Raw genomic sequence first — 26,890 nt, 5'->3', positions numbered from 1 at the left:
GTCTAGCCCAACCGCGATGCTCAAACAGGGTGAGCTAGCACAGTTTGCACAATACTCTGTCTGGTTTGGTTTTGACTGCCTCCCAGAACAGGGGACCCCATAACCTCTTTGGGAAACCTACTCCAGTGTTCAACCACAGTAAAAATGGGTTTTCTTATATTCAGGCAGAATTTCCCGTGTTTCAATTTACGCCCAGTGCCTCCTGTCCTGTCACTAGTGCCAGTGAAGAGCCTGGCGCAGCCTTTAAATCCTACCAATGTACCCCAGTACCTCGTGGGGGAATCCCCCTGAGCCTTTCTTCTCTTTTGCAGGCAACACAAACCCCATTCTTCTCTTTTGCAGGCTAGACAACCCCAGCTCCTTCAGATTGTCCTCATAGGAAAGGTAGTCCAGTCCCTTAAATCATCTTAATGACCCTTTGCTGGACTGGTTCCAGCAAGAACCACAGGCCACGGTTATACAGAGCATTCCCAGCACATTTGCCAGGCTACAGACCAAGCCCATTTTGACATACTTACCTAGAAGGGAGCAGCACGTCACAGTACCCTGAAGCATCACACTAAGAAAAGAGGGCTTACATTTAATAGCGTTCACTTTGAGTCCAGTGACTTTCAGGAGAAGGGCTACCTGAACTCTAGCTGTTTCACTCATCAAGTACCATCATTTGGCCGAATATCGCGTCAGCAGCTTTCCTAGCTCTCCAGCGTTAAGACGCCAGTTCATAACAAAATGGTAATTCAGAGTCTTAGTAAGAAATTAAGATGAAGGCACGAGTGCCACAATTTAAAGGAAGGCACCCTTTCTTTCCAGAACCTTTCAGCATCCCAGAGATCCGTCTGTTATTAAGGAAGAGAGTCCTACAAATGATAACACTTTTCAGTTATGAAGAGCGAGATTGCATTTGAGCCCATGCAAAGATAAATTTATTTGGGGGCATTAAGAAGCAGTAGTTCCCTAGTTGCTGTGCTTGTTCACCTTTCCAAGTGCAGGAATAACTGTCTGCAAAAGGATCAAAACAGACATGCATTTCTGTTAGCAGAGCAGCTGTTGCCTTCTACACAAGAAAAAACCCACAGACGCTTTCTTAGAGCAAGAAAGTAAGCAGCAATCCACAACGATAGCGCAGAGTGTCTGCTGAGAGACCGATACCAAAAATCTGACAGTTTTGCCATTTCTTTGACTCAGGTGGGGTCTTTTGGTTGGCTGAATCTGAGTAAAGGACAGCAGTTATGTTCTGTTGACAGGTTTTTAAGACCATATTAAAAAAAAAAAATAAATAGGAAACTGCTTGCACGTGAATCTAGAGTCTGGCTTTAGTGCCTCCCAGAACATGGTCCAACAGACCACAAAAAAGCTCGCACCATTTTACAACCACATAGCTCAGCAGAAGACTGTCTCCCCACCATGTTTTTCTTATATTCTTCAGCATTCCACACTTACATGAATTCCTCCTAAGTACTTGCAGAGCAGCCAATGGCTTCACTAACAGTCCCAGCTACATAACCAAACACCAGCTTTGAAAGCTAACATCTAGGTTAATAGCTTAACACAAGCCAAAAATCCAGCCTTTCAAAGAAAACTTTTCATTAAATACCACCGTAATTGAAAGCAATTTCCATTTTTCTTCAGTGTGTTAGTATCAGTTTTATGAAAGAGGCAAAACCCCAAAGTTTTCCATTGCTGCTCAGTACAAAGATTTTCATAGGGCAATTCTAATTTCTCCCCCCAGGAGAGTTCAGACCAAAGATGCCCACCTCCAGATGACACAAGCTGTCTTGAACACCATGTTAAGCAGCTTCCTATTACAAGCAGGGTCAGCCTAACGTAAGGACTTGGAATTCCCTACACATTTCTGTCACTTGGGCTTTGAACAGCAGCCCTTTCCAGATTCAGATGCCCTAATGAAAGAATAATCTCGCTTCTCATTCCTGCCAGTAGGATTCTTCCAACAGAGTTGATGGAGCTGTTTGTGCAAACGCTACGGAGATACTGCAGTGAAAATCAGCTGAGTTGGCTTGGCAATTTTAAACAGTTAAGGCAACCCAGATCTTATTAAATGTTTAAACCAAAAAATCCAAGGCTAACCAAGCGTCTATGAGAACACTTAAAGGTGTAAAGTAAGTATGTGGCTTTGAACAGTTCACAACACCAGACATGATTCAGAACAATTAAATGTATACATACTGGGGAAAGAAATAAAACAAAACCCCAAAAAAAACCCACGTTGATATACACTCATTTCCATCGAAAAATTTCCTCCAGCTCAGTTCAGGATGAGTTACAACCTATTACAAGAGCAGTACTTTCAGGTAAAGTCTGAATGCGAGACAGTGTTACAGCTATAGCTTGAAAACCTGTTTTCAAAGTCTTCCTGAGAATTTGAAGACAAGCATTGCCCATTTTTCTGATGTCGGGAAGTATTGGTAAATACAGGGTTCCCTTCAGAAACAGATTCTCTTGTCCAGATGCTCCACCTATGGGGAAACTGGCATGCAAGTCTGTTGAAAAACATCAGCTAAATTAGTGTAGTGAAGCCAGTCTTCATTTGCTTAACCTGGGTTAAAATCTGAAAATTTATTTTTTTTTGCCAAGACAGCCTGACTTTGCCAAACCAGCAGTTGCTTTACTGCTTCTTTGGGGAGACTATCAATGCATTGTAAGAAAATAAACTGATCCTGTTTTATACAGACTTCAAACTTTGCAGAAACAGAAAGTTCTAAGCGACGGTGGGACCTCTGGAGGTCCCACGAAACTCAAACCGCTCTGTGAAGAGAAGAGTTAGATACAGACCTTGCCTACCTAAACACATGGAATGACCTCACGAGCCAGGGTACACACCTGTGACAGCAGCAGTATCATCCTAATTACGGCATACACATACGCATCTTCCCTAACATATTAACATCTAATGGAATAGCTGTACCAGCACTGCCACTTATGAATTCAACATTTATTCTTGTCCTTATTCAACATAAATCTGGAAATCTTATCACTGTAAGAACCATTTCATTGTAGGAACAGTCACACTTTGGCTGACCTCCAGCTTAGCTAGAACAATCAAATATTTTGGGTGGCCGAGGGAAATAAAGAGCCAAATTGACACAGAGAATAGAAGTGCTCTTGAGCTGTGATCATTGTTACCAAATGCTAAGCAGAAGCCTTAAATGACTGCAAGTAGCCAGCCCTACCAGTTTATAGGAGTCACCAAGGATACTGTAAGAACATCTGAGTAAAGCAGACTGAATGCACATCCAACACAAACACCTTCACACGTCAGACAGTAGCGTTTCACTGTCTGTCCGTAGATGCTTGGCCCAGATGATTATTTTCCAGTATATATACAGGATGGGTTCCAAAAAGAAGAGTCTGCCACTTTCTCTCCTTGCTCCCCAGATTTCAAAAGTCATCCTAACCCCTGATGTAGCAAAATACAGGAAAAAAAAAAAAAAAATCATAGGACTTTGAAACAAGAAGATGGGGTTTCATCAAGGCTTCCATCAGTTTTTGCTAATACGTGTTAAAAGCATAGGGATTAGTAGGTATAGAGGAAAAGGGTATACGACATTCCGGTTTTTAAACAGCTGACAGAATATCGGTTCAATTATTAGGACCTGTAAGAAGATGGTTAAAAAGACAGCTGTTCCCTCCAGGCTACTCCCCCACCCCCAAGAAAAGTGACAGACACAGAAGGGGGAGGCAGGAAAAAAAGGAAGGAAAAAAAAATATATAGGGTGAATACCTTTCTCCACAACTCTAACTCGTATTTCTCCTGGTTTGACAACAATGTCAGGTGGGTTCTTGACATCACAAATGTAAGTGCCGTTGTCCCGGAACTGCATGTTTGATATACTGATTGAAGCATCTTTCTTGTTAAGATCTCCAGCCCAAGTGATCCTGTCCTTAAATGGTATGTCCTTTCCAGGGTATGGCTTTCCATTAAAGTAATAGAAAAACTGCAGTCAAGGAAAAGAGGATATAAGAACAATGCAATTAGAGATCACAGAGCTACATTGCTTCTCTCACTATTACTGCATTCTCCCAGAATCCACTGTATTATATACAGCCAGTATTTTGAGATCTTTTTTTCCTCCTGCCTCACCACTTCAGCCTGGCTTGCATAACCACACTATGGCTTATACCTCAATTATACTACCGCAACAGACTCCAAGTTTCACTCTCTGCTGGTTTTGTTTTGTGGTTGGGTTTTTTAGGGTTTTTTTTTCCTGGTTTTGGGGACATGGCGTTTCTCAGACAAGGAGGTGGAAGAAAGAGAAAAAGGCAGTTAACCTGCGAATAATTAAAGAACAGAACAGTTCTGCATCACAGCCATCAGTCTTTCAGGTACAGGAAGACTTCTGCATCCTCGTAGGAAAAGGATACCAAGTTTCCTATCTCGTGTTTTGCAATGTGTTACTTGCAACTGCAGCACAGCTAAATTAACAGGCAATACCCTCTTTCCCTCCACCCCCAAAATAATCCCGTAACTAAGGGTGTACCTAGCTGCTTTCCAGAAACCTTCACATTAACTAAACATAACTGTTTCCCAGTTTTTAGGCAATGAAGTTGCACACTGGCCCTGCACTCCCTAGACATGACCAAAAGTCCTTGGAAGAATGAACCTGTTTGGTACAGTCTGAAGAGAAACCGCATTTTTCCTTGGTATACTGACTCAAATTGGAATTTACAGCAGAATTGTACAGACTTCTACAGGACAACTCTGCTTTCAAACATATGGGATGTTTGAACAATGGCCATAACCTTAATAGAGGGATCAAGGCTATACTGCAGGACCACATTCATTCTTAATTTCACCTTCTAAAAGAGAGCAAAACAAACTTAACTCAACCAAGAATCAACCTGAACCCTCTTCAGTTCAGTCTCCAGAGCATGGTTGAAAAACTTTAAGACAATATTCCAGCCTCCTCTTTCTACAGCGTTCTTTACAAAGCAGTCTCTCTGCCACCAGACTGGCTACAAGCCAGTTCTCTTCCCATTCAAGTCATCTCCCATCTCTTTTCCTGTTCCTATCCTTGATCTGAGGCTCGCCTTTCCAACACCCTCTCCGTCAGACCCACAATCGGGATATCAGGCCTCATCACCTGGCAGCACAGTTCTTATCCAGATCAAGTATGTGCACATGACCATCTGTTGGGCTGCAGTCAATCTGACACTTATCTGTTGTTTACAGGCTAGCACAAATCCAACCAACTCATCTGGTAGGAAGTCTGCTAGCACACAGTCATCTGTCAACATTTTGGAGGAAATCTGCATCAGTCTGCAGCGTTTCCAGCTGGATTATAACCTTTAGCACTGGGGCACTGCGTTACCACACCCCTGGGCACAGGGGAGTCATCCGACTGGAAGTCTAGAAGGCAAGACACAGATTCCTCAGCTCTCTAGGTGTCCTCACCTGGGGAAGGAGAAATCACAAAGTAAAGTCTGTCCTGAAACACGAGCTAAGTGACTCAAGCCACTCCATGCTTATGATTAAGTGATTTAACACAAAACTTCTACCGAAACCTAAAGCTGACAGGTTTAGACTGGTTTAAGCCAATTGTGAAACTCTGCTGTCATCAGACATTTCCTTCCTGCAGAGCTGTCTCTATAACTGGGCATGTGACGGGAGAAGGGGACAAGCAGGGGAAGCTTTCAGCCTCACCACGCTGCCGCAAGATTGCAGTGCTGATTCTGGAGAGGCACAGGACCATCCTTTCCAGGTGCAGTATGGACTTAGCTCAGATATAAGCTGATCATGAGACTGATCTTTCAAATCAATGCCCATCAAGCCATGTAATGAACAAGACTTGGGTTCATAAAACAAAATAATCTTCCCTCTATACCTCCCCCACCTCCTCAAAAGAAACGGGGAATTAACATCAGACCATGCTGGGTCACTTCTGCTCAAAAATAATTTGCTTTTCTCTCAGTTGTGCTGATAACTGCATCCAGGTAGAAGGTCTAAATCGACTTCGCTTCCAAAAAAATACTATGTCCTGAAGTTGTATTTCTGCAATAAAGGGTTTGGACTGTGATGCACAAAGGGAAGGGCAAAACAGGATATGTGATGGATATGTCTATGGGGAGAGGAAAACAGATGGCTTCTTTTCAGCCATCCTGTTCCACACTGGCAGGAAACATGCCCTACTTCCTTAAGCTTTTGCCCAGCTACTGCTTTGGCTTGCCGAAGAGAAGAGTTCCCTTTTCCAAACTAAATACTTATTCACTGAGAGTTCAGATTTGATTCTTCAGAGCTCTCTATATTGAGTAAGATGCTCATACACTGTTTTGTATCATCTCTGTTCTAAGCACTGAAGGGCTCCTAGAGTTTAAATGACCTCACGGCTGCAGTAGAGGGAAGGAGACAAACAGGCTGAGCATCTTTCCTGCTGCCCCGCAGTCCTTTGTTCTGCTTCCTCTAAATTCTCACTCAGGGCAAGGAATAAGAGAGAAGCAGAAGTGTCAGAGCTGACTCAGGTGCGCACAGCTTACGCGACAGAGGAAGAAGACAGCTAACAACCTACCAAAGCTACTTCTTTGAAGTTTCACAACCAAAGGATCTGAGCCCACCTGTGCTCAACGCAGAGGAAACGAGCGATGGCAATTTTTATTAGCCTAAGTTGCTTGCTAGTCTGATTTTTCTCTTGTCAAAAAACTAAGACGTGAGGAAGCAACTGCTTACTGATTTGAGCAATTCAATTCTCTTCTGAAACCAGGGGGACTGGTCTTGCTTTAAACCCTTTCAAACAGAGGCTATACAGTACACAAGCAGAAAATAATCAACATGTACAACACACAATGTAACACTGTAATAGCAGTAACCCAGATTCTGTGACAGCCATCATTCAGTGCACCGCTCTGCAGCTCATTTCAAGTGCAAGAGGATACAGAACTTAGGAGAAGATTCCTAGATGCTCATCTGCTTCATACATACTGCTACCACACCAAAACCCCTCTCCTCTGACTGTTTAACAAAGTACTGGTATATTTTACAGCTGCTGCACACTCCTGTCTTTGCAGAGATCTAGCATATGGCAATACTTTTAAACATCTTTTTAAAAGCCCCCCTAAAATCACAGTGATGAAGACGCGACACATGAAAGGAGGCTCCAATTCGTATCTGCTTGATCCTGAGCCAACTAAAAGACCTCTGAATCCTTATCACAGCCTCCCCTCCCAGATTTGTTCCCCTGCAGCCATTCCTTACTGAGATACGAGTTGCAGCTCCCTCTGGTTGAAAACTCCAAGAAACAGATGCTGCGCTGCTGATCACTTCCACAGATGTAAATGTGCATGGAAGCTTTGCGTCTGTCCCATTCTCCACAAATATCTCCTCCGGTGTGTTGACCTCTACTGCTGATACTTTGACTGTATGGGAAAGGTAAAGAGAAGAAAGAAGGAGAACAAGCGGCATCAGTGCTGATTTCGAGATTTCGAGAATCAAGAAGTTCATATCACGTTGCTTGTAAGAGGAAAAGACATCACCCACTCCTACACCAAGAGTGCGCACAGACATTGCATTGTACCTGCAATATAAACCAGTGTAGAGCAGGCCAGTTCACTTCTCTTTCCTTGCATTATCTGTTACAGGATGTTTTCCATCCACAGAGGTTTCCTCTACAACAGTCTGTGGAAGTCAATTCTATAGTGCAAAGGATGAGTTTAAAACTCTTTCCTACTACTGCCAGCAGACATTGTAATAAACAAGCCCCATCGGAGGAACTAACATCTTGAACTCGGCTATTACTCAGTTTCCTCTCTGGCTCACATCTTGTTTCCCATCTCCAGTTTTTCTCAGCTGTAGGTAGAACAAAAGTTCACCTCCAGAAAGCTGAGGAGTAAAGCTCTCTGGCTCCCAGCTACGCCATCTGATCCGCTCTCTGGCAGCCTCTGAGGTCCTCATGTGCAAGCCCTCACAAACAATCACTCAGCTATAGTTCAGAAACATGACAGCAGTTTAAGTTTTCTTCTGCCATGAGGCTTACGCATGGGCAAAACAGCAGACCACAACCACCCCCCAGGATTAAAGTAATCAAGGCAAATACTGTGCTGGTACTGGTGGTTTTCCTACAGACTGAGTGAGATTCAGTGTGATTTGGAAAACCTGCTGAACATATTGCTTATCTGGCACCCTTTAAACCACAAAGACACTACCCCTATCCACATTTAAGCAAAGATACATCTGCATATTCATTCAAGTTTATGTTAAGAACCAAGGCATGATCTTGTGACATCACAAAACAATGTCTTTCAGCGTTTGTGTCACGTCCGTGTGAAAACAAAAATCTTGTAAAATCACTGCGGCTGGATGCACATAGGCCATGTGCCCTCGGTAACTCAAATGTGACGTTTTGGGTTTTATTAAACCATAGGTTTCAGCACAGAGACGGTACTAGTAATCTGCTTCTGATGACGTGATTCTGTATTTCTGAGCTACAATATCTTAAATACAGGGGGGCTCCTCCCTTATTTGAAGAGGAAAGCAAGTCTTCCTGCTTCTTCAGTATCTTAGCTGATTTATTTCTCAAACAAACTAGCTCTTGAAGTAGGCAAACTGAAAAGAACGAGTCCAGCCAAAGACAGGGTAAAAAACCCAACCAACCAACCAAACCTACATTAGTCCTTAAATCACGGGGTTCATGCTTTTAGCCAGTGAGAGCTACCAGCTCAGCAGCCTTCAAAGTCAGACAGCAAGCTTCCTTCGAGTGACATGACCATCCTAACATGTAGGTTTGCCTTAAATCAGATTATTTTATCGCAGCTTAAAATTAAGCAAAGCCCACGCTCCGTAGGGAATTTTAGAAACCGTCTTTTACACAGGCAAATTTAAGCCTCGTTCCCCAAGAAAACAAAGCTCACGTGAGCTGTGCCACTTCCCATCTTCCTCCCTCCGCCCCGAGAATCTCTTGGGCATCCCCAGCTGAGCGGCCGCAGCACAGGGCCACCAACACAGCAGGCAGCTGGCCACGCCACACAGCCCGCCTGCGAGCTCTGGAAGCTGTAGTTCCGTCCATGAAACGGCTGAAAGACGAAAGAAATGCAAAACACCCCGGCCATGTGGATACACCCAAGGATGGCGACGCGGCTGGCTTTGTGGGAACCGCTGTCTCTCACCCAGGCACATGGCAAGCCAGGGGAACGCAGAGCACATGCCCAGGGGACACGGAACGAGCACACAAACACCGCAGGGGTGGGAAAATTAAGCGTATCAGTTTAATTACAATAGCCAGAACCAGAAGAAACCATCATTCACTCATTTTGCCAGTCAGAGTCCACGCTGTTCACTCCTCAAACTCACAAACTCCTCAGTCCCGTCAGGTTACCCCTGATCCCTCGGACTCCCCGGCCACCGCTTCTCTCCTTTCTGACCAGTGAAAGGGGAACAGCACCCTAAGGGAGGGGGATTATTTTCCCCAAGAGGTTGTATCAGAGCTTCCTTTCTCTTGTACGTACTTGGACTATGGGCCAAAAAATATTCCTTTGTAAAACAATTACCAAATATTTATTTGGAATATACAAAGGCTTCTAGCAGTTCAATGAAATGAACTCAGAGCTGCTGTGCTTTATGTATTTTTTCCAGCTAATGGAGTAGAAAAGAAAAAATAAATAAAACCCATTGTTTTGCATCCAAGCCACAGGACAAGCCTTCCTTTCAAGCATAAAACAAGCAAGATGCCCTCAGCATTTGTGTAGGAGGAAAAGAGTCTGCACAGACATTGTCTGCTTGTACGTGGTACGGAGAACTCCTTGCCACACACAGGCAGTGGGTAGCACAGATCTGCTTCATCTAAAGAAGTCACTGTTCTAACTCACCAGCAACCTGTGAGAGAACTGTAGCAAAGCAAAAGAAAAAAAAATTAAAAGCCAATTTCTCTCTACAGTCTGGGGAGGCAGGAACTGTGTAATCTTGTACACATATTTCCAGCAATTTTAACTTTCATATGTTCTGTTGTTGTCCCAGCTCCATGTTTTCTTTGCTCATTCTCTTCCCCCAGCCTAAAAAAAGCCCCTCATTTTATTTGTTCTTTCAATGTGCACCGCCTCAAAATATTTTTCCTGCCTCTGTGGTCTTACAGCATGAGACACCAGTTCCTCATATCTTAATGTGATTGTTTAGAAGTGATAGAGAGGCCATAACATTTGACATTTGTTCACCCTTAGCCCTCTGCTCTTGTACTTTCACTGATAGGGTGGCAGTTCCCACTACCTTGAACTTTTTGGCCTCTTCTGCCCTAATAAAATCCACATGGATCATCTCCAGCTCCAGCTCTTTTCCTTCTCTTTCCACATTTGCCAGGATTACATCCTTCTTCCAGCTCCTCCAGCTTTTTTAATACTTCAGCTGGGAAAAGCTGAATTCTGAGTCATATTGCAGTCACACTTACTTCTCCATTCCTCAAGCTTACTCAGCCTAGTTCCTCTCAAGAAAAAAAATTATCACAGGAGACTGTCTGAGACAGAAGAGAGCTTTAGGAAGAGAAGGTCTGCAAGGTAGGTAGGGCAAAGATAAACATATGCTCTTCTCCCATAGATCCTCCTTGATCCCATCACCCTGTCCAACTGCCCGTAGCCCAAATATTTCCCTCTGAACATCTCTTCCAGCCTTCAACCGCTTTAATTCTTTTTTTCAGCAGAAGGATGCTTCTTCTCACGTACCATCAAAACTGTCAGGAAAAAAAACCCACCTATGCCTTTTCAGCCATTTCTTTTTCACCTCTAGAGTTGTTGGAGCTAAAACTGCTCCAACTATACCAGCTCTCACCAGCTCCGTTTTCAGCCCCCACACTTCAATGAAGACTCCAGCCTCACCTTCCTTCTCAGACAATCCTCCTACTCTTGAAACAGGACATGACACTCTTAAAAATCTTACTACTCTTACTTACTTACTAATCTTTTCTTATTGTTCCCATCATGGATCGCCACTCTTCATCAACGCTCTCTCTATTCTCAGGTCTCTTTTTTTTTCCTCAGTATCTTGTCTCAGGGATCTCACCTGCAAAACAAGTTCAGCTCCCATCACTGCACTGACTACTCAGATCTGTGTCTCTGCTCAGGATCTGTCTCCTTATGTTCAAAGAACAGTCTCAGTCTGACATCTTTGTCAATGCTAAGTTGTCAGCTCACACTAAATGGGATGAAAACAGAGTTCATTTCTTCCCTCAGAGCCCTCCACAACTGCATTTATCACCACGGACCTGCCACATGTCTCTCCAATTCATAACCTGCACAGCATCTTTGACTTTGAACTCTTCTGAGGTCAAGACAGAGTCTTTCAGAGTTTCTAGCCACCTGCTCAGCTGACACTGGTCTAAAAACTCCAGTCTGTATCTTGGCCTTCGTTACTGTGATGTCCTTTCTGCTCTGGACAGATGGTCAGTAACAGACCAGTAAGTATCACAGTTCCCGGTAACCAAACTGCTCCAAGGGTGACATTGAGAAGAGGAAGACACTGCATAGGCAAGATCACTGCTTTCCTCCATTAATTGACTATAGAAGATGTAGTACTCAACAACACACGCCCAGAGCAAGCACTACCCATTATACAACATCTCCAATTAACCAGCGTTATTATATTGACTTAATACTGGTTTAAGTTACTTGCTGGCTATCCTACAGGTCAAAGTCTGGATACTTCCCTTTGTCCGCTACCACAAACTGCTTACATTCAAGGCTATATCCTCCATTAAACACAATAATATGCAAATCATGGTCCCCTCCCCAGAAACAAGTTACAAGGTCACGAACTGACACGACAACTTTACACAGGGTTATAGAGATCGACCTATGCATGCCACGGTCATTTAAATGACACCAAGCGTCCAGTCACCCCTCCCTGTTTCAGGATGAAGGGACTCTTGCCCCAGCCATGTTACAGCATTGATCTCATCAGACTTTTCAAATCCACGTCGCAGTACCTTCTAGGCACTGTCCCTCATGCCTGGGAGGATCTGCTCAAAAACTGAAAACTTATTTAACTTCCCTCAAGACCTCTTAAGTGCCTCCAAAATATCTGGTAACAGCATCTGTATAAATCCAACAGCGCCTAAGCTGCCACTGCTCGGAGATCAACGGATGCTAAAGCTGAAGGTGTTTTTTCCTGCCTTTACTTCTATCCCCTGGTTGCTTACACTTGTTTCCTAGTGGTTAAAAAAAAATAAAAATCTTTCGGGCAAGAACTGCTTTTGTTCTACATTTTTGTATACAGAAATACGGCCCCCACTCTACTAGGCGAAGGTTGAAAACTTGGTTTGGTAGCACAGGACAAGGAAATCCTTCCTTGCACTGAAGGTTTACACTAATTAACACTGAGCTAATTAAAATTTCTTTGTAGAACAGAGTCTCCACTGAGATCTTGGATTCAATGAAAAAGTTCTGCTAACTAAGCCTATGAACACATCAAAATAAACTCAATTCCCTTGGATCCAATTCAGCTTGATCACTAGGAGTCTTAACAAACCAAGAATGCAAGCAATTAATACTGTAATCACAGGCATCTTATTTCCACAAGCACAAACACAGCCTAAGCGGAAACTTTTATCAGATCACTAAATACTAGATGCTTACAGTTCCCACCCTACACTGGGAAAAGCGTTAACACTCCCTTCCTCTTGAAATGGCTAGTCATCAGTTTATTAATTAATACAAGCAACTTGCTTCATTTATCTTACAGATACCTAGTAATAGAGACATTCATACGATTTATAAATAAAGTCTCTTATGAGGAAATAATCAAAAAGTCTGATGAAAGAAAGATGGAAAGATTCAGACAGGCTGTTACAGGTTACAAGTTGATGACGGAGTCACAGATCAGGAAAATGGAAAGAAGTGCATTAGTACAGCAGCACCTGAGCAGTTCACATTTAAAGGTCTCAATAAAACAACAGAAAAGTCAGTGTATTGTTACGTTCACCAGGGTTTTCCCAGCAGCCCAGAAGTTTGATCAGAGAGAAGGACCTGGGACTTTCTGATGACCAGGGGTCACAAGCCAAAAAACCAACACACACTTGTGAAACAGCGCTTTTGTTAAGAAATACTCTTAATGTCAAGCGTGTTGTGAAATATCGAAGTCTACTATTGACAGCAGTCTCAACTATAGTTGCATGACATTTAGTTCTTTCACCCACAAAGCACAAATTCCCTGTAAAATCAGCATGAAACAACAGCAGCAAGACCCCTACAAAACATTTTGGAAAACCAGCACATAGTTATAGTGCCCTCCTGCAATTATAGGTACTGGCCAAAGAGATATTCCATACCATGGGACGTCATGCTGGCTATATAAACTGGGGGAAGAAGGAAGATGGGGACATCTGGCATTATGGCGTTTGTCTTCCCGAGTCGCTGTTCTGTGTGCCAGAGCCCCGCTGTCCCGGGGATGGCCGAGCCCTGCCTGCCCGTGGGGGGTGGGGAACGAATCCCTGGGTTTGCTTTGCTTTGCTTGCGTGCGCGGCTTTTGCTTTGCCTGTTACATTGTTCTTATCTCAGCCCTTGAGTTTTACATTCCTGCCCGATCCTCCTCCCCATCCCTCTGCGTGGGGGGGAGTGAGCGAGTGGCTGCGTGGGGCTGGGTTGCCGGTCAGGGCTAAACCACGACAGTCCTTTTTGGCGCCCAAAACGGGGCACAAAGAGTTCAAGATAACAGCAGATCTGATTGGAATGTGCTAGATCAAATTTATAGCTGTGATTGCTGTTTAGCTATTAAGGGACAGGTCTCTGTGCTTCCCCTGGGGCTGCCTTGCCTCACTGTATATTAGCCTAGAGCTCGTTAGCAGCTACTGCTCGCTTTCGCTGCTCGCTGCACTGCTGATCCTGTGCGGTGCTGCTCCCTGCGCCGTGCCCGGGAACACGTTGATAACGGCAATGGCGATGCGCCGGGGCTGGCAGGTGGTCAGAGCATCGCTGCTGTTTCTGTGCTGCTGTACTGGACAGACTGGAACTCCAGTGTGAGCTCGAGTCAAAGGGACTGTGACCTGTGGATGAGTCCACGTGGGAGCAGGACACCCCAAAGCCCCTGTGGCCGTGAATAAGTCCATGCCAGAGCAGGTATATCTCGGAGCATCTGTGGCCGTGGGTATATCGGTGCTGCAGCAGGTATGCCTCTGAAGCGATTGTGGCCCAAGGACAGGTCCATGCTGAAGAAGGCACACCTCGAAGTGGCTGTGGACAAGTCCGTGCTGCAGCAGGTACACCCCGAAGCATCAGTGGCTGTGTGTGAGGTCAGGCTGGAGCACCTCAAAGCGTGTGGCCGTGGATGAGCCCACGACAGAGCAGGTACAACCCTGGAGGGACTGTGGCTGTGGGTAAGGCCATGCTGGAGCAGTTTGGTGGTGATGGCCCATGGATAAGGCCATGTTGGAACAGGTGCACCTCAAAGTGACTGTGGCTGAGCCTATGCCGCAGCAGGGATACCCCTGGAGAGACTGGTTCATAGCCGAGGCTCCACTTGGAGCAGTGACTTCCCCAAGGGACTGCAGTCTGTGGATAAATCCAAGCCAAAGCAGGAGTTCAGTGCAATGTTACACCCTAGGGCTGGTCTGAATGGACCAGGGGTGGAGATTTTAATGGATATACCTTTAAATTGTTGTAGTCCACGATGTGAGTTTCATGTTATAGGAATGACGACAGCAGGAACCACCTGAACCACTGGAGGACAAGCCTTACAAAAAGCAGTGCAATTGCAGCAGTGACCCAACCTGAGCTGGCTGTGATGCCCGATAACCCCACACAACACACAACCTCTCCTCTCCCGAGTGACCACCATAAGAGAGCGCGTTCACGGACTAAGTGAACTCAATGGACATTTGTGGACATTTCATAGACTACGGACTACCCCTGTAAAAATATCTAAGGGAATGATATTTGTGTATTATATCAAATGATGGGAAGGGTAGTGGTGGTTAATGAGGTTGTATTGGAAAGTGTGGCATGATGTAACTGGTGTGGAATAAGGGGTGGATAGTGTCCTGGTTTCAGCTGGGAGAGACTTAGTTTTCTTCTCAGTAGCTGGTGCAGGGCTGTGGTTTGGATGTGGTGTGAGAACAGCGCTGATAACACACTGATGGTTTCAGTTGTTGCCAGGTGATGTTCACACTAAATCAAGGACTTTTCGGTTCCTTGGGCCCTGCCAGCCAGAGGGCTGGGGGGGCACGGGACACTGGGAGGGGACACAGCCAGGACAGCTGACCCAAACTGGCCAAAGCGGTATTCCTTACCATGGGACGTCATGCTGGCTATATAAACTGGGGGAAGAAGGAAGATGGGGACATCTGGCATTATGGCATTTGTCTTCCCGAGTCACTGTTCTGTGTGCCAGAGCCCCGCTGTCCCGGGGATGGCCGAGCCCTGCCTGCCCGTGGGGGGAGGGGAACGAATCCCTGGGTTTGCTTTGCTTTGCTTGCGTGCGCGGCTTTTGCTTTGCCTGTTACATTGTTCTTATCTCAGCCCTTGAGTTTTACATTCCTGCCCGATCCTCCTCCCCATCCCTCTGGGCGAGGGGCAGCGAGCGAGTGGCTGCGTGGGGCTGGGTTGCCGGTCAGGGCTAAACCACGACACGTACTAAGAATTCATTGACATCATTTAGCCTTAACATGGAAGTGAAATCCATGCCAGCCATTCCGCCCAGGAGCAAACCATGCTGTATTTCATAAGGAAAACACACAAGTATTACGGAGCCACGTATGTCAGCGTAACAAAAACCACTGTCTGACCATCTCCACACTAGAAATCCATCATAGCACTATCTGGTCTGAAGTCTTATTAGGTGTATAGATATAAAAATGCATATATACACATATATTTCTAAATCTATGTCCTTGCATGTCATTGTGGTGGGTTGACCTTGGCTAGCTAGCTGCCAGATGCCCAGCCAGCCACTCTCTCACCATCCCTTCCCAAACAGGACAGGTGCAGAAAATAAGATGAAAATGGTCACGGGTGGAGGTAAGCACAGGAAGATCACTTACAAATTACTGTCCCAGGCAAAACGGACTTGACTTGGGGAAAATGGATTTATTACCAATTAAAATAGAGTTGGACGGTACAAAACAAAGACAAAAATTAAAATATCTTTCCATCATCCCTTTTTTTCCCCCAGCTCAACTTCATTCCTTCATTCCCAACTACTCTAACTCCTCCCCGCTCCCAGGTAGCCAGGGGGAGATGGAGAGTTGTGGTGAGTCCATAATAGCTCCTTGCTCCTCAGACTTTTTCCTGCTCCTGCATGAGCTCTTCCCAAGAGCTTGCAGTCCTTCTGGAGAACCTACTTGGGGTCTCCACAGGCCATGGCACTGAAACCTGCTCCAGTGTGGTCCTCTTGATGTGCTGCAGGTGAATACCTGCTCCACAGTAGTTTCTCCCAAAACTTCCAGGGGCTGCTGGGGAATCTCTTCCCCAGTACCTGGAGCGCCTTCTCCCCTCTTCCTTTGGGGTTTGCAGTGTTGTTCTTCACACTTTTTCCTCTCTATGCCACTTTTTGTTGTCCTTCTTTCCAATCAGAGACTTGTGGATGTGGGGGATGACAGCTCCACCGGCAATGGTGGCTTTGATCACTCCTCACTCCCTGTGTGCTGCTTTGTCCTTCTTAAACATTATCACAGAGGTGCCACCAGCTCAGCGGAGAGGCTCAGCCATGCCCTGCGGTGGATGCAGTGGAGCGGGCTGGAACTGGCTGCATCAGGCACAACGCAGCCCCAGCCTCTCCTCACAGAGGCTGTCCCTGCACCCCTGCCACCAAAACCTTAACGCCTACACCCCATACATTCAACTATAACGCAAAGCAACATCAGCTACAGAAACAATGACAAGACAAAGTCACACCAACCAATCTTGACGTGTAAGTTTCCAAGCAACTAAAAGGAAATTCCACGGCCTCAAAGGAGGACAGAACAGTTTAGTTTCTCTGTCAAATGCCAACCACCAGAACAGCTTTTTGCTGCTGCCACAGCAGCTCCGCAGGCTGCCAATCTCGTCAAGTAGTTCAGGCTGCTGAAGGAAAAGGCTTCCTGTCTTCAGTAACGCTGCCAGTCCTGCAGCACCCTACCAGCGCTACAAAACAGAAAGAAAATCTGCTGACACCTAGCCCGTGAACACCTACCACCTCCTGCTGCCTTGCTGCTGGGAACATTCATCCCCCGAGCAGAGACGAGCTCAGAAGAGCATCTGCTAACACAGCGCTTGCTTTCCCTTGGCCGCTTTGCACATTCAGCCAAGCTCTGCCTGACTCAACGATGAGGGGGAAAAAAATAGCATCTTGTTCACCCCATGTGAAAGGAAATCGGTTTCATTGAGAAGCCTTAAGCAGGCTGTGACAAAGCTGCCAAAGCAGTCAATAACATCCACGAATCTCAGCCCCGCATGCCCCTGTGTGCCTACTTTGACAGAACTTAAAAGATAAGTCTGCAGAGTCACTAAACTTTGGTACCACCTTCTGCTCCCACACAGCAGAGCCAGTTTTCAAAGTGGTCTCCTCCACATGATGCAGAGCTGCTCACTGCCCTACCAAGGGGCAGCAGAAGAACCTATGCTGAGATTTACTTCCAAAGCCCATGCTTTTCATCAGAAATGAGGAACAAGCATGAGAAACAGCAGAGAATGTCTAAGCTCCCTTGCTGGCCAGGCCACAGATTCCTTGTTCAATCCCAAGGAAATAGTTTCACTGGTGTAACACTCTCTCAACCTGGAAAGCATAAAATTGAGATGCTTGTAAAGGTACCGAGATCCCAGAACAAGTAAGCATAGTTGCACTGCTTCATGCTCCAATTACAGAGTCAGTCATATGTCAGGTTTGGGCAGATGCTCATTTAGTCTTGAAGCCAATAACATCTAGCCCTGTTCTAGTAACTCTTCCTTGGGGATCACAAAGCAATACTTCCCTGGCGGTGCTGCAGACTGGGACACCAATCAGCAGCTCAGGTACTTTCCAAACCAGACATCACATTTTTCCATTCAACAGCCCTTAAGTGGTTTTCCTTCCATGACCCAGTAAGTTTACAAGTCTTCAAGTAAACAGTTCTTGTTGACAAAGTCAAACCAGAACAGTGAAAAACCCAAAGGGGCAACGTAAGCAAAGCCATTCGAAGTGCAAAGGGTAACCGGGACAGCTGATGGCAGCTTTCTACCTCCAATCTTGCAATACTAACAAAGTCACTAACACACACACCAGATTACTCCTTGGGCGCAAGGAAAGACTCCAGAAAATGGGAATTAAGATTAAAGAAAGGCTACATGGAACAAGATGATCGAGAAGACATCTTAGAAGAGTCTCCTTGAAACACGCCAAGTTTTTCCCAGGAAAAAAAAAAAAAAAAAAAGATACCATTAAGCTTGCTTAATTAAAGACCTGAGAGAAGCTGGCTACACATGCTCAACACGTGGCAGAGAGAGTAAAGAAAACATCCCACCATCACAAACATTTCCTAGAATTACTACAGCAATCTACTGAAACTGTCACAATGTCTACTAAAGAAATGAGAGTACTGAGGATCAGAAGTTGCAGGGAAAAGGAAACCCCAAAACCCAACCAAACAACAATAAAACAAAACAAAAAAAAAAAAACCAAGGTGCAGAACAGTAGAGTGGGACACACCACTGGCTGGAACAAAAGCTTCCCTCTAGGTCAGCACTGGTTATTAGTACTATTTCAATTGAAACTGTGTTAAAAGTACCAGTCATGTTGCCAACTGCTGATGGTGTGCAGCAACTTTTTGACAAAATCTAGCATTAGCAGCATGGAAGCTACCGATTTCCAAAACAAACTGGGCAGTACAATTTAGGATACACAAATTTCACAAGGAGATACAGTGTAAAAAGGCTACATACCGAACAGACCTAAGCAGCTGCCCTTTGCGCACCCCCTCCCCCCCTTTTACAATAATCAATCCACAGAACTGCAACCAACTCAGGGACAACAAATCTCTATACACCAAGAAACATTTGCAGAAGATGCACTTTGAACCATCCAAGGTATTACAACCATTTCAGTACCAGTCACTCCCACCTGCCATCATTCCTGACCCAGCATCACGTCCACCTCTTGCCAAGTATTGGTATTTCCACCAGCCTGAAAGGTGAGCACAGAGCTTTTTCCTGCATACAGAGGGACCTGGTTAAAACCTGTTAAATAAAATCCCACCACTTAACAGAGCAAGGAGTTAGAGACAGCTGAAATGAAGCCCTCCAAGCGATTACCCTCATCAGCTAACAGGGTATTCAGTCACATGGCTCACCTATTCTGGTGTGACTAGCAAGTGACTTTCAGCAGTTCCAGCAAATCCAAAGCTCTCTGAGGATGAGATCCCTTACTGCTCCATTGACTGCTGGACGCCTGCAGCCAGCTCTGGCACCTTCTTCACAGCAGTCTTACGCTTACTTGCTAACCAAACTCGCCAATTTACTTGCTGAGCAAACTGACAACTAGCTATAACCTGCAGCAGCGCAACCACAAAACCAAAAGAAAAAGCCCATGCTATGTATTTCAAAGCATTGTTTCGCAAAAATTTGTCAGTGGTGGTGCCAATTTAAATAGCCCCCTATGCATGTTCGTAACATAACATGATAAATCTGACCAGGAACTAACCCATGTTCAAAACAGCCCTTTTTCCATTGTTTTCATTTAAACCAGACCAACACCCTAACCCTGTCTGATGTAAACCATATTTGAACAACAACAATTAAGCAACGTTAGGAAGCACCAAGTAGTACTAAGTAACTAAGCAGGACCTGCTTCAGCTGGCTCTTCCCAGGAATGCTTCTCTTTTGTGAAGTATTTACAGCCTCCCTTGTAGCATACTCTACATCACTTCCCCAGTTTACACATACGAGGTCATTTCTAGAGCCATCCCTTTGATTAGGGCAGCACCTTAGTCTGTGCCTGTGCTGACTTTGCCAAGCAGCAGGGTGTGCAGGATCTCCATGCAGCCATCATCTCCAACACCTTCTACCCTGAAAGAGTCAAGCAATCCTGTAAAACCTCTACCAGAAAACTTCAAGACATAGTTACCAGTCAGATTTTAAAAATTCTGCAGCACCTACAGCTTTATAGAGTTCTATTACCAAGAGGGAGCCTCGTTCACCATCTTTCACTTGCACACATTACAAAACCAAGTTACTGAAAAGCGTAACAGCTGGGCAGCAGCCAACTGAAGATAAACACCTCTGGCACTGGCTGTTTCACCTACCTGGAGTTCACCTGCCCTGATTTACCTCCACCTTGTGAAATGAAAGTGCTTAGGAAAGTGCCAGCAGCCACCACCCACAAAACTGCTGCACTGCCCAGAGTTTAATCCTCCCTTAAGGATCAGAACCTCAATCTGATTTCAAACACTGAAGGTAGGGTGTAACCAATGTGCCAGGGCAAACTCCCTTAACATCATGCGTGTAAAGCACCAGCAAACGTATCGCAAAGCATCTTCTGCAGGGCTGGAGGTAAGGAGTTCAAGAGAACAACCAGCCTTCCTGGTTTACTTGCACACTTTAAGCCAAAGCAACAGCACCAACTGGAAAGTGCCAACTCAACAGCTAAATAAAAATGCAGGAGCTGAAAGGCACAGCAGCACAAGGGGACAATATACGAGGGTGGTGGGCTAACCCCAGTGGGCAGCTCAGTCCTCCCTGCCGCCCGCTCGCTCCCCCCACCCCACCCCCACCCCCCAGTGGGATGGGGGAGAGAATCAAAAGTTTAAAAGTGAAAAAACTCACAGGTACAGACAAAGACAGTTTAACAGGTGAAGCAAAAGCTTTCACTCTCTGCTGCCCATCGGCTGGCAGGTATTCAGCCGTCTCCAAGGGAAGCAGGGCTCCATCGGGCCTAACGTGACATGGGAAGACAGATGCCCTAACTCCAAACAGCCCCTCTTCCTCTTTCTTCCCCACCAGCTTTTATTGTTGAGCATGATGTCCTGTGGTCTGGGATATCCCTCTGGTCAGCTGGGGGCAGCCGTCCCAGCTGTGCCCCCTCCCAGCTCCTCGTGTCCCCCAGCCCGCTGGCTGCTGGGGCAGGGTGACAAGCAGAAAAGGCCCTGGCGCTGTGTAAGTCAACGTAAAACAAGTAACCAATGTAAAACCTTGGTGTGTTATCAAGGCTGTTTTCATCACAAATCCAAAACATAGTACCATACAAGCCACTATGAAGAAAATTAATTCTATCCCAGCCACAAAGAGTACCAATACATTTACTTGATATAAACAACTTCAACTTTCAAAAAAGTGGCTTTTTCAGGACAAGTAACAGAATGGTCCTGCCACTTTAAAGATAAAAGATTGGGCAGGGGGGTGTGGGTGTGTAGGAATAAAAAAATCTGTAGAATAGGTGAAATCACCTGAAGGGTCATCTTACAACCACCTCTGACAGCAAACAATACTGATACTGACCCTGCCTCCAGATCCATACCCATAGCACGCTGGGTACAGCTTACCGCTAAACCCTAGTCTGAGTGAACACTTGCTCTTCTAAGTAACTGCTCTTTTGAGATGACAGTAAATCAGTGAAATTAAGAGTTCTCCAAGCCTCTTCGCCAGCAGCAAAGCTGGTTCAGAACTTCTTGTCCTCTCCTGCCACAGCTTTCTCTTAAACAAGACGTTAGCATCCTCTCCATTGTGCTCACCACTACCTGTGGGGTCACACCAACCCAGATCCACAAACACACACAAAAAAGACAGACAAAAACCACAGGATGCAAATGTTTTCATACCCAGACCTTCCAGCTTTCTGATGTATTCCTAGGATATCCTGAGTTAGCATTCAATAGTTGAAAAAAAAAATTGTATTTTTTTTCTTGCAGACTGTTTACTGTTAATTACATGTAGGTGGTAGAAAGAGCCATGTAAACCATATCATATCACATTCTGAGAACTCCCACAATGAAGAACATTACTATCTACTATTATCAGTCAGGATAAAGTAAGTCCAGACAGACAGTGGAATTGCTGCTTAACACAATCTGTTGCAACTCAGATAACAAGAGACACACACACGTTGCTACTTACACAGAGGGGCCAAAACCCAGCCATTTTACAAGTCGGCACTAAACCACATTTTATTATCACCAAAACATTAAGCTAATCTTTTCGGCATACTCCAAGAACTTCTTGCTGCTGCAAGTGAGGTGACCTGAGCAGCAGCTCCACCCTCAACCCAACCAGCAAGGAGAAGAGTTTATCTACCTTATCACTTTCTCCCTTTGCCGAAGAACCTGCTTAGCACTGCAGGCAAGGAAGGCTTCCCACCTGCAGCATCAGTGGGCTCTGCCTAAAAGAACTAACAGCTTCTGACAGGGCGAACACAGCAATGCTGACTAAACCTGGCACGAACATGAAGTGAGCATTGGAACACCGACTTACACTGTTATTTTCAGGAAACATTTCAAGCAGCAACTGAAACGTGCAGGTGAGCTCAAAGCAGTAAGTAATAGGCACTTGAGCTATCTAACATCTCAATACCCCTCTGCTTATTACGGACCTGTGCATATGTGCACATGTACATGAGTGTATATAAAAGGGGTAGTAGGAGAACGAAAAAAAAGAAGAAAAAATATGGCTTTTGTTGGCATCAAAAAGAATAGTAGAAATATCAGTAATGACTAGGCATTCTTTGAGACTTTTAGAAGCAAACAGGCACCACCCTCACGTTAGAGACAGATACAAGTATTGCTTTAAGTGATACCTGGCTTACAAATTCAGGATTGCAAGATAATGTATTTTCTTGATACTCTTGACTAGTTGTTCAAGGCTCACCCACCCATGCAAGAGATTATAGCTAGATTAACTACTACTGCTACAAATGTCCACAGATCCCAAACAGTACCTTTGACAATGATCCTTCATTCTTACAAGTAAACAAAGCAATCAGATTTTCAGGTGACTGAGCCTAAACAAGCAAGATGAATGCACACATGGAGGTACACACAAGAAAATAAGCTTTAAAACCCGTTATCTGCACTTATCTGTGAAGCAACAGTGACCCACTTGGCTTGGCAAAGCAGACTGTGATGTGAAACTGGGCCTGTACAACACAGTCCCCTAAATGACGTTTCTGTCTCACTGCAGGTTATTTGCCACAGAAACAGGTCTGCCGTCAAGCACATGAAGAGGCAGAAGAGGAGCCACAAGCCACAGCAGTGAAGCTATGTACAACGCGTCACCCAGCCACACATCACTTCTAAGCAACCGAGTGGCTCTGAAAATGCCACTTCTGCCTTTGCCCCTTTGCTTGGCAGTTTTTGATTTCTGAACCTCTCGCTAGATGAAAATCCAGCATGAGCAAAGGGACTGGGAGGTGGGTCCTTAAAAAACTGCAGGAACCTGAACAACATGCTGAAAGGCAGAGTATTTATAACCCTGGGCTCCTTATAACCCCAAACTCTAGAGAAGGTCACCTTTTCCCCACCAGTCACCAAGGTACTTTGCATATGCAAAAGAGATGAAAAACCAGCACTCTGGTCACTTATTCCCATGCAAAGATGTTAACCTTGTGCCAACTCCACATGTGGACAGAAAAAATAAAAGCGCTTTTTCAAAGCATACAGGAGGATTAAGGATACGCAGCTTAAACACAAACAGAAAAAGCCAACATAGGAATAACTTCTGATTTGGAGTTAGAAAAAAACCAGCAACAGTTGTAGGGATGGGAACAGAAACACAGTTCAACACAGTTCAACACAGATTAAGACAGTGATTTTAACACCCATTTATTCCTTTAAATTGCAGTCTCACTGTTCAGATAGTCTCCACCCTAGGGAGGGTCTCTTCCAAAAGAATATCTTGTAGACTTCCTTGGTTTTAAGATACTATATTTGGTTACATACCTTAGACTTCGTAGAATGATCTACTGCTCCCAGCTACCCATAGCATTACTGTAGTTGTACCTTTTGTTGTGGTCAGGGGAAATATGCTCCTTTCTTCTCTTGTCTCCACATTTATTTTCAAAGAACTTGGTTTTACTGTAAGCTATGCATGTATCAAGTCTAGCTACTTAATTCTAAACACTAACAAGCCTCAGCAATCTCTACTTACGTTCACTGCAAAATGCACTGAACTTAAATAAATCCAAACAATGCTATTTAGAAATAAGTAGTTTAAAGTTTCTTACCACTCAGCACAGCTCCTTATCAAACCTCTTTCCAGACGGCCTGTTTCACAGCGCTCCATATGAACTGAGAAGGCTTCTTTAATGATTCTTACTGACATACATTGCAAAGTTTTACCCACTAAGCAATTAATGCCAACGAAAAAAAAATCTCCAGGTGCCGTCCCGTCACTGCCCATGCCTAGCACCGACACACTGAGCTCCCTGGGGAAGCCTGTGCCCTCTTTTCGTTTCAGAACAGCTGCAAGGTAGAAGAACCCTGCGCCCTGTCAGAGCGTAAGCCACAGCCGAGCCCAGCATCGCCCTCGCCGTTTCTACCGCTCCATCGCCTTGCACGCTTTCTCCGTCTGTACGAGTCAGAAGCACTTCATTTTGGCTGATGTAACGCCTCCTCGACCCAAATACATCGCCACTGCCCGAATCAAAGGTGTTTTCTAAGTCATTTACCACAACTGCAGCGTCCCCGCCTGCCGGGCACGCAGCGCACAGGGCTCCGGCCCGACTGCCCAACCCGCCGAGGCAAAGCTGGCGAGCGCAGCCCCGCGGGGCCCACGCAGCCCGCCCGTGGGACCCCCGAGCCGGGGGCCGGCCGCGGCAGGGCCCGCGGGGTCACAGCCGCCCTCCCCGCCGGGACAGCGCTCCTCGTCCCCCGGGGAGCCCGGGCGCGGCCGTGCCGGGTGTCCCGCCGGGGCCCGGCCGGCCGGGGAGCGAGCAGGCTGCCACAGCCGGGCGGGAACACGCACCCGCGGCGCGGTTCAGAGGCGGGCGGGCAGGGGGGGCACCGAGGCCGTGCCCCCCCACACACACACACGCACACACCCCGCTCCGGTAACCCGGCGGCGACGGGGAACGGCACGCAGAGGGAGGAACGGGCGGGCGCCCCCCCGCGCCGGCCGGGAAGAGCCGCCCCACCTCGCCGGGCCCCGCGGCGCCCCCCACACGCCGGGCCCCCCCCCTCCCCAGCGCGGATCGGGGCGGGCGAGCCCCGCCGGGCCCCAGCCAGGCCGCCGAGCCCAGCCCGCCGCCCGCCGCGCCTCGGGTAGGGTCGCGTCGGGCTGCTCCCCCCCGCCGCATCCAGCTCCGCCCTGGCTACGAGCGCAGCCCCGCGGGCAAACGGCGGGCGGCCCGCACTCCCTCCATCCCTCACCGGCGGTCAGCGCGGCGGCGGCGGCCAGCAGCCAGGCCGAGCAGGGGAGCCGCGCGGGAGCGGCGGCCGCCGGGCGCCCCGCGATGTCTCCAGCCGCTGCCATCTTCCAGCCGCCACCTCCCCGCGCCCCCATTGTCCGCCCCCGGCCGCGGGCCCGCCCCCCCCGCGCCCCGCAGCCCCCTTCCCTCGCCGGGATAGGGCTCCGCCGCTGTCACTCGCACACACCTCCCGCATCCCCCTCGCCCCCGCCCCGGCCCTGCCCCGCTCCTCCCCTAAGGATTGGTCGGCGGAGCCATCCGTTAAATCCAGGCGTCCTATCAGGACAGGGATCGTACTGGCCCGCCCCCCGAGCCGGGCACGTACTACGCCCACCCACCCCCCACGCCCGGCGGGTGATGCTGCGGGAGCGCGGACGCGGGCCCACCGTGCCCGGGCGCAGGAGCGCGGCGGCATCCCCATCATCCACATCATCTCCACCATCCCCACCATGGCCATCCATGCCCATTGTGCCCAGCATCCCCAGCATGCCCAGCATCACCACGACGATCCCCACGACGCCTAGCCATGCTGGCAGGGCCGGGGGGCCTGGGAGCACCAGGTCTCGCTGCTGACAAACTCTTCAGCCTCCGCAGGCAGCAGGACAGGACCCCGCCAGGTACGGCCGCAGCCAGCCCACGACCGTCCTCGCAGGGGTGCCCCGCCGAGACCCCTCTTGTTCCTCCCCGTGAAGGCAGAGAGCCTGCTCTGGCGTGCGATGCCCGTCCGGGCTCCCCCAGCAGCAATCCCGCGACACCGACCACCTTTGCCTTCCGCCTGAAAATACCGACGTGGCATGTCCCGTCCCCCCGTCCCCCCCGATGGGGCTGCCTGCTGTTACAGCCGCCGAGACCACGCTTCCACCCTTCCGTCTTTATCCCCATGCTTCACTCCCTCTCTTTGGGGATCCCCTTTGCACACAACAAGCCCTTTTGCGAAGCTGTGTATTTCGAAGCAGTCGCACAAGCACGGCCGTACCGGGAGGCTGCTGCTCGCTGCACCCAGGCTCCGGCAGCAAGCGGTGCCCTGGGCTGGCTCCTGCCCAGTGCTCTGCGGATGCTGGTCCTCACCCAGGGGCACGTGGCACTGGTTTCTCTGCCGCTCTCTGGCCACCTGATCACATCTACAGACAAAAGAGGTCACAGGAAAGCCCCGCTACTATGTGCCATGTTGGGAAGGGCTGTGATGAAGCAAACCCCTGTGGAAAAAAACCAAGACAAGTTGTTTAAACAAGACAAGTTGTTTGGTTGGGGTTTTTTTTTCCAGCTGTGATGCAAGACACCAGGTCACAGTTTGCACTGGATTTAAAACGTAATGGCATATCATTATTTACACCCTGGGGGAAAGCTCTGGAGTGTGTTCCTCAGCTAACCATTGTGCATATTTTCTAGAAACGCAGGCTGCCAGAAATCAAGGGCAGCAATCGGGAATAAAGATTAAGGCCAACTCTTTGTATCACAAGGTTATCACCTTGTTTGGTTGCCTCCTCATTGGAAGTCACCCTCTGACTTCCCTTGCACAGGTGAGTCTTTAGCCAATTGATCGATATCCTCACTTCCCAAATGGAGCAGGAACTCACAGGCAGTGGTAAGACTCTCATCCCAAGGACTTTTGCCTCAATACTCCCTCAG

General features: G+C 47.1%; 1 protein-coding gene across 7 annotated transcripts in view; it reads right to left on the bottom strand.

Annotated features, from left to right (window-relative positions):
• MPZL1 (myelin protein zero like 1) overlaps nt 1-25,360 on the bottom strand; it is a 41,489-nt gene extending 16,129 nt beyond the window's left edge. For 5 of the 7 annotated variants that reach the window (XR_005826232.1, XM_040582997.1, XM_040583002.1 and 2 more), the window contains exons 1-2: nt 7,205-7,515; nt 3,740-3,953 (exon numbers count right to left, since the gene is read on the bottom strand). Coding sequence is in view for 6 of the 7 variants with exons in the window: in XM_040582997.1 (XP_040438931.1) it covers nt 3,740-3,953; nt 7,205-7,513 (523 nt within the window). In the remaining variant the exon portion in view is untranslated. The other 2 variants (XM_040582998.1, XM_040582999.1) reach the window with 2 other exon arrangements.
• Nucleotides 25,361-26,890: the final 1,530 nt, after the last annotated feature.

This window comes from Falco naumanni, chromosome 2 (genome assembly GCF_017639655.2).
Source record: "Falco naumanni isolate bFalNau1 chromosome 2, bFalNau1.pat, whole genome shotgun sequence".
In the NCBI taxonomy this organism is placed as follows: domain Eukaryota; kingdom Metazoa; phylum Chordata; class Aves; order Falconiformes; family Falconidae; genus Falco; species Falco naumanni.
This window is presented reverse-complemented; position numbering and strand designations above follow the sequence as displayed.